This window comes from Ictalurus furcatus, chromosome 28 (genome assembly GCF_023375685.1).
Source record: "Ictalurus furcatus strain D&B chromosome 28, Billie_1.0, whole genome shotgun sequence".
In the NCBI taxonomy this organism is placed as follows: Eukaryota; Metazoa; Chordata; class Actinopteri; order Siluriformes; family Ictaluridae; genus Ictalurus; species Ictalurus furcatus.
In genome coordinates, this window is record NC_071282.1 from 5,496,494 (window position 1) to 5,511,458 (window position 14,965).

A 14,965-nucleotide genomic window follows, 5' to 3' on the forward strand; every position below is an offset into this window, starting at 1 on the left:
GCAGGGGTTCACTTTTAGGCATTTTTAGAGACACTTTTTTTTTTTTTTAAAGGCCTTTTTGTTTTTGATACTGAATTATCAGACACAAATAAACATGTTTTAAATTTGTTGATTACATTGATTAATAGCTATCAACGTATCATAATGATTTAAAAGTGTGGAATATGTGAGGCCTTGTTTAAATGTGAGGGGGTGTGGGAGTGGACCCAGATGGAATGGGAAAAAAAAAAAGTTAAACTTGCACTATTATTGCTGTTGTCATTGATGATAATGATTATTTAATAGTGAGAAAAACTTTTAAACGTTCAAACTAGTTTCAGTTCCGGGCGCACGGTGGCTTAGTGGTTAGCACGTTCGGGTTTGGGGTTTGATTCCCACCGCTGCCCTGTGTGTGCCCTGAGTTTGCATGTTCTCCCCGTGCTGTGGGGGTTTCCTCCGGGTACTCCTGTTTCCTCCCCCAGTCCAAAGACATGCTGATAGGCATGTCCAACATGTTTGTAGTGTTTGAATGGGTGTGTGTATGTGATTGTGCCCTGCGATGGATTGGTACCCCGTCCAGGGTGTACCCCGCCATGTGCCCGATGCACCCTGGGATAGGCTCCAGGTTCCCCGTGACCCTGGAGGATAAGTGGTATTGAAGATGAATGGATACTTTGAAAGTTTTCTGACTATTAAATAATATACTTGTGCTTATTTATTTATTTATTTATTTACAACAATAACAACAACAGTAATAGACATTACAGTGAGTTGAAGATCTACGAATGAAGAAATCTTCTGAACCGTTCTTGTCCTAGCGCTCTTGAAGGTACCCTGATTCACGATGGTCGTTGTCATCAACTCGAATAGTTCTGTGATTGGTCCGTTAGAAGCAGCGCTTCCTCGAGTCGTCCCGCCTCCGTGCGCGTTCGACTTCCGGTTTGTCTTATACACAATGTTAAACGCACGTGTGTGTTTAGGAAGCTTCAGCTAGCTTATAAATAGTGAAAGGAGCTAGAAGTGACCTGAATTGTTTAAGCGTGTGTGACATTAAGGTAGCAGCCAGCATGTCTTTTATCGTTACTAGGAGCCACAGTAAACTGGGGCTTGGGGAGAATATTTCCAAGGATTCGGTACAGAGTGACTCTCAGAGAGAAATTGTGCGTGAATCACCTGCGTCTGAAAGGTAAATCATTCTGTTTAATAGGAATATGAAAAGCAAAAATGACCACTATATCAGCCTTGTAACTCTTGCACCGCTTGTTGCTTCCATTCAGTGGCCATTTGGGCGATTGGGTGAGTCGACACTGAAGAATCGATTCTTTCGTTCGAAGAATCGAAACTAATATATGCTATAATAATAATATCTGAGGTATAATACGTAATATTGATGTGCAGGATAGGAAGTGCTACACACAGCTGGGCACGAGTGTGTTAAAGTTAACATGTATTATATTCTATAAGTCTCAAGTTATTTATTTCACATATAATTCTTAAAGTATTCACATATTCATATAATTGAGGTGGATCCGCAGCCTTGCCCAGAAACACCGGTCCTCGGGTGGGAATACATCCTGTCATTGCATTCATCCCATTCTTTCTAAATGTCCTATCTCTCTTTCTTTTTTTTGTTGTTGTCTCACAGTGACTCTGGCGACAGCTTGTTTTTGACCCAGTCTGTGACCTCACCTTCGAGGACTGTCAAAAGACACCATCCGTCTAACGATCCTCCGTGTCCCTTCAGTCAAGAGGTGGAGGATGTGCAAGAGAAAGCCGGTGGCCGCAATGCACAGCACAAAGACACGAGGCTGAGCAGTGACTCCGACAGTGAAACGACTTATCCTGTCATGCTTCGTAGATGGAAGTTGCTGGCTAATTCATGTGGCAGGGTTAACCAGCGGCCTCGCCCGAGTTGTAAGAGAGTATCTCCAAAGTGGATGGGGGTACCTTTCCTGAAGAAGTCTGTCTCTGTCTGCAAAAAACAAACTATAGTGGTAAGGATGTACAAATGACAAAAAAAACAACAACTGTGAATATCAAGGTAGTTTTAGATCATAAGTTAGTAAAGCTTTATAGCACTTTTTCAAACAATGTTTACAAAGTAGTGACTAAACACAGACTCGCCGCTGTTCAGCTGTGTTTTGGGTAAAACCAGCAGGTTGCAGTTGGATGAACTAAGTGATCTAGCAGGAGTATATTTAGGGATCATATTACAAAGGTATGTAGGAGCACCACTATGAAGACATTGGAAAATTAACAACAGGATTTTAAAGCCAATTCTGTAAGACCCAGGTAGCCAGTGAAGTGATGTAAGGGCCGGAGTGTTACCTTTATTTAGCTTCAGACTGTTCTGTGACATCCACATGTTTATGCTCTTATGCAGTTTACAAGGGTGCTAATCGACTTCTGGTGTAAGTGAGAGATAGAGTTGCGTGACCTCTGCATACTGATGGAAGGAGGTGTTGTATCGATTAATTACACCAGTTAATGGCCGCGTATACAAGTTAAATAACAATGACCTAAAATTGAGCCTTGAGGAACACCGCAAGATATCACATGACGTCTGGAGGTGTGTGTACCCAGTGCAACATAGTATTCCCTGCCATTTATGTAAGATCTAAATCAATCTAGGACTAGGCCTGATAAGACAACCCAGTTTTGCAGTCGGTCAAGCAGAATCCCATGATCAACTGTGTCGAAGACCAGCACTGAGATCTAAAAGAACTAGAATTGACAGATTACCTGAGTCTGTATTTTGTTGCAGATCATTTAAAAACTTTTAGAAGAGCAGTTTCTGTGCAATGGAATCTGGGGTCGTCAGTCTTTTTGGTTGTCAGTGAAACTTGGAAAAAGTAAGATTTTTTAGCAGAGCTAAGTATTTTCCAAGTAGGGTGCAACTAACGATAATTTTCATAGCCAGTTATTTTTTTCGATTAATTGGATGGGGCAAACTTTCAGGTTGGTAAAAAACTAATTTGAGACAATATTACCTTTCTAAAATTCATACATTAGACCAGTGGTTCTCAACCTTTTGTGAGCTCTGGACCCCCAGCATATTTCGAACAATCCACAAGGACCCCCTCACTCCACAACAATTATAGGCTATATATTAAACAGTCATTTCTATGTACTAAGTACTTTATTTTATTAATATTTAACATTAATAATATTAACATTAAAATTTATATTTATTTCATATTTTTTATATATATATATATAAGTTATTATTTAAACACTTTAAAAACTTTCCTACGGACCCCCTGCAATTACTCCACTAACCACTAGGGGGTCCATGGACTATTTGATTATTATCGATTTTATCGATTAGTTGTTGCAGCTCTATTTTCAAGTTGGTTTTTATAGTCTGCATTCTCTTTTTGCAATGTTCTTACAATGGAGGTACTGTTTCTCCAAGGGGCAGCTTTAATTATCCCAGAGACAGATTTTGCTTTTAAGGGGGCAACGGAGTTAATACATTTGGTCAGCCTGACACTAAAGCTCTCTACTAGAGCGTCTAAGGAAGGGAGTGAAAGAGGGGGGCCGAGATGATTAGTGTTGGGTAAGTTACTCAAAAAAAGTAATACACTTTAAATAAATAAATAAAAATCGGGGTTTATCCATTTTTCCTCACACTGACTGTGAGCAAACATTTGGCGGAATTGAGAAACTGTCAGCCAATAAGACACCAGTATTTCCACGTATTTTCCTGTAAACGCTGTCCGATTGGTCTCGCCTCCATTCACTGAGGATATAAAATTACAACACCACCGTCTTCTTTTACTGATGTTCAGTTACGTAGTGACAAACTGTTCCAAGTGGAGAATTATTCAGGGCTACAGGCCCGAATGCCCAGGACAGGTTACGCCCCTGGCAGCCATGCAAAACGTGATTTATTTTAAAAATGCATTTTATTTAATATTGTTTTCTTAACAGTAAATTTGTAATGAAAGTAATGTACTTTTATTGACATCACTAACTAATCAAATTACATAACTTAAAAAATGTTATGCATTAGATTACTGCGTTCTCAGAAAGTCATTAGAATGCAGCTACTTTGTAACGCGTTATACCCAACTCTGCAGATGATCTGAGCTCCATGAAGGTCACAGCTGTATCAGCGGTGAGATAGCGCTTAGTGATAGTCCTCTAATCACTCATCGTCTTAGTACATGCTGTAATTTCAAAGAAGACACAATAGTGGTCTAGGGGCACCAAAGAATTTAGAACCTGGGGGTTGTAATTACTGTCGAGCCATGTTTCTGTCAGGAAAAGAAAACCCAGCAACAAGTTTGCTAATTACAAAAGACTTATTTTTGTTGATGACTTTATATTTAGTACTGCAGATTTAAGAATAGGGAGATGTGATTGTTATTATAATAATTACTTGTACAGTCCACCTTAATTAAATGACATGTATCTGAGGACCTCTTCTGTTTCCTGCGGAAATGCCACCAAGTATTGCAAATGACAGGGATATTCTGAAAAGTAGCATGGTTGCCTACATGTCAGACACGCTCACTGGAAGGTACTGCTGAAAAATGTAGTGGGAGAAGGAATCAGTCTTGGGGTGCGATGCTGACTGGGACTCGAATGCTTACTTATAACCTACTCAGAATCTCCCATCCATTCTTAACAGCCTTCAGCAGCAGCAACAACAACAGCACTGCTACACACAACCCCGGGAAGTGGATAGCACTGCTACAGTCACGCTTCAGATCAGTCGTCACCAGACTGAGAAATGTGACTGAAGAAATGGATGAAATACATGGGCTTCTAACTAAGCTCAGCAATGTTCAGATGAAATCCGTCCACTTTAAAGAGATGTCTTCGCTCCCAGAGCAGGTTAAATTTGTCCGAAATGCACCCCTTGGGCAGCGCATGTAGAGGTCTGCCAGATGTTTATCCCCAGCATCCTACTAAAGTGTCTCGAACCCCCTCCCGATTGTTTGTATCGGGCCTGATGTATGCGGTTTGAGTGAAGAGGAGTTCAGAGTCCAGAAGCCGAAGAAAATCTTGTTGTAAAACTCCTGACTGCTGTTTAGAAATGTCATTTGAACCCGCTTGTACGATTATTTTGTCAGTAGTTGGAGTGTTCTTTACAATCTGTTGGATGTTGATGCCTAGTGCAGAAATAGCTGGTTTTTTTTGGGCATCCGTCTTGACTCGCTGATCCTTTGTTTGTCATATTTGCTAAAGTTTGTAACTTTAAAGATGGAATAGAAGTGTGGGAAAACTCAGAAAAAGAAAATAATAGTGGAGGGGGAAAAAAGGCAGAGGATAGGGAACAAGCTGCTCAGCCCTCGAAGGTCAGATGGTCACATTTTTGATGTGTGTGTGTATACATATGAGATTGCAATACTTAAAAAAAAAAAAATAATAATAATAATAGTAAAAAAATTAAAACAATCACATTCAAATAAAACAACAGTCCCTGAAAGTTTGTACTCAAAATATCACATATTGGATGCTATATACGTTTTCATATATATACCACCTTAGAAGATTGTAACCGCCTTACATCTCCCTCCCAAACCATGGTACACTATTAATATAATTTAAATTGTTCTATAAATAAGACTTTAGATTAATAATTAATCTAATTTAGACTTCTAGAGTGCCCTCCGCTAATATTGGCCCCCTTGGTAAATATGAGCTAAGAAGGCTGTGAAAAATTGTCTTTATTGTTGAAACTTTTGATCTTTTGTTTAAAAAATTCACAAAAATACTCTGCTCTCATGGATATCAAACGATTGCAAACACGACACGGGTTTATCCAAAAAATTTTTGTTGTACAAATTTTTTTTTAAATATCAATGGGAATATACTTAAAATATATTTTCTCATGAACTCATAGTGGTGCCAATAATTGTTGCACATTGTATATTTTGTATATAACATTTTTATAATTTTTAAAAAAATAAATATTGTATAGAACAGATATTTTTTTGATAAACTTATTTTGTGCAATTGTTTGATATCCATGAGAGCAGATTATTTATGTGAATTTTTTTTTTTTAAAACAAAAGGTTGAACAATAAAGGCAAAATTTTCCACAGCCGTCTTTGGTCATATATACCAAGGGTGCCAGTATTAATGGAGTGCACTGTATCTATCAGCTGAATGTTAAAGGAATGACAACAATTTAAGTGCATTCTCAGAAAATGGAAATGTCTGGAAACTTTTTTTCTTCTTCTTCAATTTTAGATAGATTACATTTCTTTCCAGCTATATAAGGTGAAGGTAATCGTTTTTTTAAATTTTATTTCCGTCTATCAGAATTCAGAGGTTGGTGGGTTCTTTAAATGCATATTGAAGCTGAGCAAAGGTCATGGAGACAAAAGAAGAGGAGAGCTGAGTCCATCTTTATTGCTTTCTGAGTGAGTTTACCATTGTATTATACAAAACATGAATACAGTATTGTGTAGGTTTTATATTTGTTTCTGTTGAAGCATGTAATTTGACATTGGCCATGCTGTTGGAGGAAAAAGATCTACAATGGAGTGGTGTGGAGCAGCCTTAGTAAGCAGGACTTACTGTTAGGACCGTGAAGTTGATCATTTTCCTATAACGAAGATTACATTATACTCAGTATACTAATAAATTATGTACTTATTAACCATTGATAGTTAGGGTTGACATTCTTGAAGGTCCATGAGTCCCCTCACCAACCTTTCTTGAAGTTGATGCATTTTGTCATGTTCCTGAGGAACTGGGATCTTTTCTGTCCTGAAGACTTTCCTGTGGTGGAAAACGGAGTGCTGCCACCGGTGACTCCTTCCATAAATAAATGAATGAATCAACATCTAACAGAAAATTTTTCCCTTTTCAAAAAATGGTCATTTTATCAACAATTACACGCTTTTTCAATTATGTGGAGCGTCCGAGCATACAAGTCCTCGTGTCATTTGTTATCATAACGTATTAGAACGAGCAAATTAAAATAAACCTGTCGTCGGAATTACAGCCGAAAAGACTATCGGAGCTGCTGAAATTAATCTTAACACCTTCCAAAAAAACTGAATTGCGAATGCAGTAGTGCTGTGGTAGGAATGTTATAAACATAGAATCAGTGTCAGAAAACTCTTGCTGTTTTCATTTCAGTCAAGAGGCGAGTGAACATATTAATACACGATATTAATCTTTATTTGATTTGTCTGTCCTTTTATTGACTTATTTTTTCGGATTTAATTTACAGACGGAAGGAAAGCAGTATGCAAACAGAAGATGATGATGATGATGATGAGGAGGACGTTAAAAAAGTGGTATATTTTACAGTTATATTTTGACAGTTGTGATGTTTTCACTTTTTGCCATGCAACAAAAAACTGAATAGGACAAAAACCCTGAATAATAAAAATAAATAATAAAACAGCAAATGAGCAAAAAAAAATCTAATAAAACCACAAATTAGCCAATCAACATATGAATTTGGAATTACTGACAGTTGCAGTTTTAACTGACACCCTTGCTGGCCCCACCCCCTTTCCTACCTAATGCTCATTAGTTTAAGCATTAGTGATTTAGGGATACACCAAATTTTTCAACTGAAAGAGTTCAAAAATTTGTCAAATGTATCACTTCACAAATAACTTAAATGGTAAGTGCAACACTTTTTTTTTTTTTTTTTTTTTTTTTGAGCAGCAACAGATTAACAGTGAAAATGTCTGCCATTTAGAACCATTTCAAGGTTTCTTTGAGGGACTGAATGTTTAAAAAAAAACTGTTTACTACATTGTATCTGTGACTTCAGGGGTGGCAGGTTCCTCAAGTAACAAGAATCCATTTGAATGCCGTTTTGAAGTCAAAATTTGTAATTCTGCGTCGTCGTTTTGGCATTTGACTTTTCAGAAACGTCATGATTGATTGTTTCATTCTTTTCTAGTTATTCTTTAGTTTCCTCTCAAGCCATCAAACAGACATTTTATTATTGTTAATCAATATGTCTGATTTTGTTTTAGGATAAAGCTTGCTTTATTGAGAACACACATAAAAGAAACCAACAAACATGGCTACCATCCCTGAAATGGAAAACGAGACAGGCTCCAGGAACGTGCACTAAGAAAAGCAACAAATGTCAAGAGGAGCAGGAGACGTGTTATCAAACCAGGAAAGTTGATGAAGACCTGATGGCGCCTCAAGATGGCACAGATGTATATAATGAGAGCAGCTCACTTAATATAGAAGTGTCTCGGTCCACGGAGAACGGTGACAAAAGCAGGAAATCTGCCGAATGGAACTGGATGGAACCAATTGATGAAATGTCAGACGAGGAGACGCAGTGGCCAAATTTGGTAGACCAGGATGAAGACGAAACCCAGATTTTGCAGGACAACCCTGTGGACAGAGAAGGAAGGGAAGATGCACTCTGCTTGGAGAACATCTCATCCTGTGAACACCAAGTACAAGTCCAGGATATCCATCAAGGCGTACATCATGAGCCACTTGGAAATGAAACCCAGATTTTGCAGGAAAACCCTACGGACAGAGAAGGAAAGGAAGATGCACTCTGCTTGGAGATCATCTCATCCTGTGAACACCAAGTACAAGTCGAGGATATCCATCAAGGCGTACATCATGAGCCACTGGAAAACGAAGACTTTGGTAGTGTTAGTGGAGGTTTCATCAGCTCACAGGATCTTTTTCAAGAACCAAATAATCAGTCAAGTCCTTTAAAAGAGACTAGTGTTGAAAATGATAAGGAAGTCTTAGAAAGCAGTGTAGTACCACATGATGACATAGGTTTGACAATAAAAAAGAAAAAGAGTTCATTAATCTTGGAAGATATGGAGGGTGACTTTCTTAAATATTCCAAATCTCTGAGGACTCGCCCGAGTGAAATAGTCTCACCAACAGCTGGAGATATATGCCAGGTAAGAAAGGAAAAGGACAAGAAGACGTTGGATATGCAAGATCCACACCATCATTCATCACTGCCATTAGAGGATTACAAATCAGGATCCACAGGAAATGATTACTCAAGTCCTAGTAAGGATATCCTCATGGTCAGACAGGAAGAGAAGACCGAGACCCCACTGTTCAATTTTGGTGGATTGAAATTTCTGAAGAGGAAGAAAGATAAAAAGACTAAAGACCCTGAGATCTCAGATAACCTGGCACCAGGACAAGCTGATTTGGGTCAGAATGAATATTCTGCACTTCACTTTGATGACGTCAAGTGTAAAAAAAGAAGAAAGGTCAAAAATGATGGGTTGTTGGAGGAACCAGTTGACACCTTGCCAGACATCAGTGTTGCTGCAGACTCGGGTCTATCAGTTCAGGACTCTTCAGTGGTTTGTGCTTCAGTTAGTGGAAGTAAACCAAAGAGAAAAAAGGACAAAAATTATCGGTTGTTGGAGGAACCAGTTGACACCTTGCCAGACATCAGTGTTGCTGCAGACTCAGGTCTATCAGTTCAGGACTCTTCAGTGGTTTGGGCTTCAGTTAGTGGAAGTAAACCAAAGAGAAAAAAGGGCAAAAATGATTGGTTGTTGGAGGAACCAGTTTATACCTTCCCAGACATCAGTGTTGCTGTAGACTCGGGTCTATCAGTTCAGGACTCTTCAGTGGTTTGTGCTTCAGTTAGTGGAAGTAAACCAAAGAAAAAGAGAAAAAAGGACAAAAATTATCGGTTGTTGGAGGAACCAGTTGACACCTTGCCAGACATCAGTGTTGCTGCAGACTCGGGTCTATCAGTTCAGGACTCTTCAGTGGTTTGTGCTTCAGTTAGTGGAAGTAAACCAAAGAATAAGCGAAAAAAGGACAAAAATTATGGGTTGTTTGAGGAACCAGTTGACACCTTGCCAGACATCAGTGTTGCTGCAGACTCGGGTCTATCAGGTCAGGACTCTTCAGTGGTTTGTGCTTCAGTTAGTGGAAGTAAACCAAAGAAAAAGAGAAAAAAGGACAAAAATGATGGGTTGTTGGAGGAACCAGTTGACACCTTGCCAGACATCAGTGTTGCTGCAGACTCGGGTCTATCAGTTCAGGACTCTTCAGTGGTTTGTGCTTCAGTTAGTGAAATTAAACCAAAGAAAAAGAGAAAAAAGGACAAAAGTGATTGGTTGTTGGAGGAACCAGTTGACACCTTGCCAGACATCAGTGTTGCTGCAGACTCGGGTCTATCAGTTCAGGACTCTTCAGTGGTTTGTGCTTCAGTTAGTGGAAGTAAACCAAAGAAAAAGAGAAAAAAGTACAAAAATGATGGGTTGTTGGAGGAACCAGTTGACACCTTGCCAGACATCAGTGTTGCTGCAGACTCGGGTCTATCAGTTCAGGACTCTTCAGTGGTTTGTGCTTCAGTTAGTGGAAGTAAACCAAAGAAAAAGAGAAAAAAGGACAAAAATGATGGGTTGTTGGAGGAACCAGTTGACACCTTGCCAGACATCGGTGTTGCTGCAGACTCGGGTCTATCAGTTCAGGACTCTTCAGTGGTTTGTGCTTCAGTTAGTGGAAGTAAACCAAAGAAAAAGAGAAAAAAGGACAAAAATGATGGGTTGTTGGAGGAACCAGTTGACACCTTGCCAGACATCGGTGTTGCTGCAGACTCGGGTCTATCAGTTCAGGACTCTTCAGTGGTTTGTGCTTCAGTTAGTGGAAGTAAACCAAAGAAAAAGAGAAAAAAGGACAAAAATGATGGGTTGTTGGAGGAACCAGTTGACACCTTGCCAGACATCAGTGTTGCTGCAGACTCGGGTCTATCAGTTCAGGACTCTTCAGTGGTTTGTGCTTCAGTTAGTGGAAGTAAACCAAAGAAAAAGAGAAAAAAGGACAAAAGTGATTGGTTGTTGGAGGAACCAGTTGACACCTTGCCAGACATCAGTGTTGCTGCAGACTCAGGTCTATCAGTTCAGGACTCTTCAGTGGTTTGTTCTTCAGTGGTTTGTGTGTCAGTGAATGGAATTAAACCAAAGAAAAAGAGAAAAAAAGACAAACATGGTCAACCAGTGCCTCAGGAAGATGAATGGATTGGTGTAGAGGAGGCTATCCAGATCCCCTGTCAAGGTTCAGCTTCTTTGGTGTCTATAGCTGAGGAAACTGAGCAACTGACCAGAACTGATCTTTCTAATTTTGTTCAGTCTGATTGTCTTGAACCACAAAGGAAAAAGAAAAAGAAAAGGGCGAAGACGAAACAGGATTCAAGTCCTATGATATCTGAGGTCGTGGCTTGGCAGTGTAGTGAAGAATCTTATTCAAGCCATGGTATCAAAACTGTCAAGAAAAAGAAGAAAAAGTTTATAGATGATGTTGGAGAAGGACAAGTAGGAGAGATGGCTACGGCCAGTAACAATATTGGAGAACCGTTGGAGAAAATCCCCGAAATACCAGCAGGCATAGAAATCCAACCAGTGAATAGCATAGATTTGACAGATGACTCTGTAACTCAAAGGAAGAAGAGGAAAAAAAGGAAACGGCAAAAGGTGGTCAGGGAAGAAAATATGGACGTTGAGGCATTGTTGGTAGAGACGACAGAACAAGTGGAGGCTCCAGATACTCAAGATTCTGAGCAGCAAGCAGCTGAGGTGGTTCTGGTGAGAAAGCCAAAGAAGAAAAAGGACAGAATTGAAACACGTCAAGAAGAGGAGGCGTCTAAAAATACATCCGTGTCTCTCAGACTTGGGCTCATAGAGATGAGAACATCCAATACCCCAAGCACCAGAAGTGAGACTGGAGGGATTGGTGAGGAGGAAGGTCTTGGTGCATCAGAACCAGTGAAGAACAAGAAAAAGAAGAAGAAAAGGAAAGAGTTGGAAAATGATGGATCGTGGTCGGTTTCTTACGGCTTGTTACATCTGGATGACTCCCATTGGCAAAATACTAAACAGACAAGAGTGGTGAAAGAAGCTTCAAGTAGTGGACAGAATGACACCAATGAGACAAACAAATGTGAGAGGACCAAAGATGACCGTTCTGAAAGTAGCCAACAAGTACTGCAGTCAGAGGATACCATACAGCCTAATGGAAGGAAAAAGAAGAAGAAGAAGAAGAAATGGGTAGAAACAGACATAGAAGTGTATCCTGAGATTGTTGAACATGAAGTGTGTCAGGAGAGTGGTTCTCCATCAGAACCTTCAGAAGCAATAATTGAGAAGGAGAAGAAGAAAAAGAATAGAAAGGACACAGTTGATAGAGATGGGAATCAGAGTTTAGATGTTGTACCTAAGCTATGTGCTGCAGAAGAATCAAGAGATGTTTTAGACACATGCCATGCTAAAAAGGACAGTATTTCATCCTCAGGGGGTGCATTATTAGTACATATTAAGAAAAAGAAGCAAGTAAGAGACCCGGATAATGGTTTAGATGCCACACTCGGAGCTGAAAAAGTCGCTGTCTCTGGCAAGTCAAATCAGTGTTCACGGACCGACAGTGCAAAACTCAAAAAGAAGAGAAAGAGAGACCATCTGTGATTTATTTATTTATTTATTTATTTATTTATTTTCACTTCAAATGTTAGGGTGCTTGTTTTGTTTTGGGGTTTTTTGCTTATTACAAAATGTAAGTTGTTTTTATCCCTAACTATGGAGCACGGTTTTCACGGCTATTGTAACAGTACCATTTACTTTAACCATCAAAGTGTCGAAAATGCATATTTTTGTAATCCAAATCTTGGATATTTTTGTTAGTGAATTTCCACATCATTTTTATCCATTTATAGTTGCATTTAATGGGGTGAAACATCCATGCAACCAGCTTGTTCCTGGTATCGCTTAAATTGTAACAGCTGTAAACAGTTCTCACCAGGATCTCTTTTTGTCCTCTCTCTTGAAGTTAATAAGACAATGAAACGTGTCATGTTACTGACAAACTGCAAAGTACAATGTCCTTCATTTTTCCGACATTCCTGTGTCGGAGAACTTGAACCAGTCAGAATCGAGAGTTCAACAGTGCTGTGATATGGATGCAATGTAATCATAAGAAGCCCTAGGTTTTCCAAAACGTTTGACTAGTAGTGTACAGCCGCATCCCTTTGTTTAAATTGAAAACTTTTTTTTTAATATCCATTTAAATATGTATTTTTATATATATATTTTTTTTAAATAACAAAGTCTTTATTTTTGTAGAACTTTCATATACAAAACTGCTTTAATTAAGAAAATTAACCACACTACATTGCTAATGTTAAATATTTCTGCTTTATTATTTTCCTGAAGAGGGGAAGCGTCTACCTCGTCTGGTACGTAAGGCTTAACTGCTAGTTATTTCTGAACACTGCAGAAGTTTGAAGTTCAACTTTGATCACGGTTTATGCAGAAACTGTAATGTTACATTATTATTATTTTTTTAAATAAAATGTTACCTTCAATTTCAAATGAATGGTGTGTTAATGAGGTTAGTCACAAAAAAAATAAAAATTAAAAAGTTTACACTGTTCTGTGCTGTGGAAACGTAGCCATGTTTGCCAGTGATAGATTTTCTAGTTAGGTGAAGCCATTAGGCTGGCAAAATAAGCATTTCAGTGTTTATACTTCAATTCTGAAGCAACTACATGGATTTCATGTCATAATTAGGCTGTACTAAATCATATTTTAGACAGTTACTGCAAACTTGAACCTAGAACTAGAAAGATATCAGTATGTAAGTCACAAAATTAATGAAGTAACATTGGTTAAATTAAGTCAACTAGAAGGGGGGAAAGGTACAGTTAGCATAACCAAAAATCATATCAATAAACAAGAACAATACATTAACAGCTAAAACTAGAGCAGACTACACCTTATGAACATTGAAAGAGGAGCAGGTACCACAGGTACTACTACAATTTGCTTCCAAAGTCTTCGTGGATATCTGATGTTTGACTTCTTTTTAAAATGTTTGAGTGAGTTCATTAGAAGAAGGACATATGGTTTTGTTTAAGGAATAAAGCACTTTGGGAGCATGTTATAGGAAAGTATTCAATGGTGGGGTGGTGTGATGTGGCCTGAGATGAAGTGGAATATTAATTAATTAAAGAATGTGATTTTTTACTCCTTTATTAATATGTTGAATGTTGTGGAACATCCAAGAATCAAGTTAGTTCCCGTTTTATGTTATAGCAGCACTAAAAATCTCAAGTTATTTTCACACAATTGCGACTGTACGTTTCGCCTGCGAGTTAATATTTAACAGTTGTGACTCTGTGCTTCCGTTTCCCATAATCAAACCACAACAAAAAACCTAGCAATGTGTTGCGAGGCAATATAACCTAAGTGAAGTATTCTTTTCAGCGGGACTGGGCCACTCCTGGAGAGTGTGTTAACAGGATGCGAGATAAAAAGAAGGTAATTGTGAGATCATTCTGCATAACATTTTCTCATAGGTAGTGGAAACAAGCTTGCATACCTTTTCTCTCTCTCTCTCTCTCTCTCTTGACATTAATAAGACAAAAAAATTGCAGCTTCTCATGTTACTGAAAAACCAGAAACCCCTCCATCATAAAGACACAAAATGTGACGCTACACCCTTGTCTATGTTAAAGCGCTGTTGCTGGAGACACTTTCAAAAATGGTGAACGTCTCATCAGAAAAAAAGCTTCACCATATTTACCATTGCAAGTTTTTAAAAAAAATCTGTTTATGTGGAACATCTGCCATGCAAGTCCCTATGAAAGATGTTACTATATAAATTATAATGTATTAGAACAAGCACTTAAATATAAACCTTGCCACCGAAACTGCCGACCAATCAGAATCGAAAATGATTGAACTGACTGTAGACAATCATGGAGTGTAGATAACTAACTAACTAACTAAAGGAGCCTGAGAACAGAACCTTGGGGGATTCACTGTGTTGCTGGGGATGTGCAAGGTTTCTGGTTGCCTAAGGAAACTAGGTGTTGTCTTCCTGAGCACTAGGAACTGAATTAAGCTAGTGCTGTCTGCCAAACATGTCCTAAGTAGTGGATAGCTGTATAAAAATTGTGTGATGAGTGAGGCTACTTTGTAGATTCTTCTGTTTTTAATGTTCAGCTGTTCTTTTCTTCTTTTTTTTTAATTATTGACTGTTGTAAACT

At 38.6% G+C, this 14,965-nt stretch overlaps 1 protein-coding gene across 2 annotated transcripts; it reads left to right on the top strand.

Annotated features, from left to right (window-relative positions):
• The first annotated feature begins 911 nt into the window (after positions 1-911).
• pho (phoenix) lies at positions 912-13,992 on the top strand. Of its 2 annotated transcripts, XM_053617701.1 has the most exons (5): positions 912-1,165; positions 1,625-1,973; positions 6,256-6,356; positions 7,175-7,241; positions 7,938-13,992. In XM_053617701.1, the coding sequence occupies exons 1-5, from the start codon at positions 1,047-1,049 to the stop codon at positions 12,381-12,383; spliced, it is 5,082 nt and encodes a 1,693-aa protein (XP_053473676.1). In that variant the 5' UTR covers positions 912-1,046; the 3' UTR covers positions 12,384-13,992. The 2 variants fall into 2 exon arrangements, with proteins under 2 accessions (XP_053473676.1, XP_053473677.1); XM_053617702.1 differs by lacking the exons at positions 912-1,165; positions 6,256-6,356 and having other exon boundaries at positions 1,955-1,973.
• The last annotated feature ends 973 nt before the right edge of the window (positions 13,993-14,965 follow it).

Excerpts from the sequence above, each read along its gene's own strand:
- pho (XM_053617701.1), top strand. The coding sequence starts at position 1,047 with ATGTCTTTTATCGTTACTAGGAGCCACAGTAAACTGGGGCTTGGGGAG. Across the intron at positions 6,357-7,174 it reads CCATCTTTATTGCTTTCTGA|ACGGAAGGAAAGCAGTATGC; the intron begins GTGAGTTTACCA and ends TTTAATTTACAG. Across the intron at positions 7,242-7,937 it reads AGGAGGACGTTAAAAAAGTG|GATAAAGCTTGCTTTATTGA; the intron begins GTATATTTTACA and ends ATTTTGTTTTAG.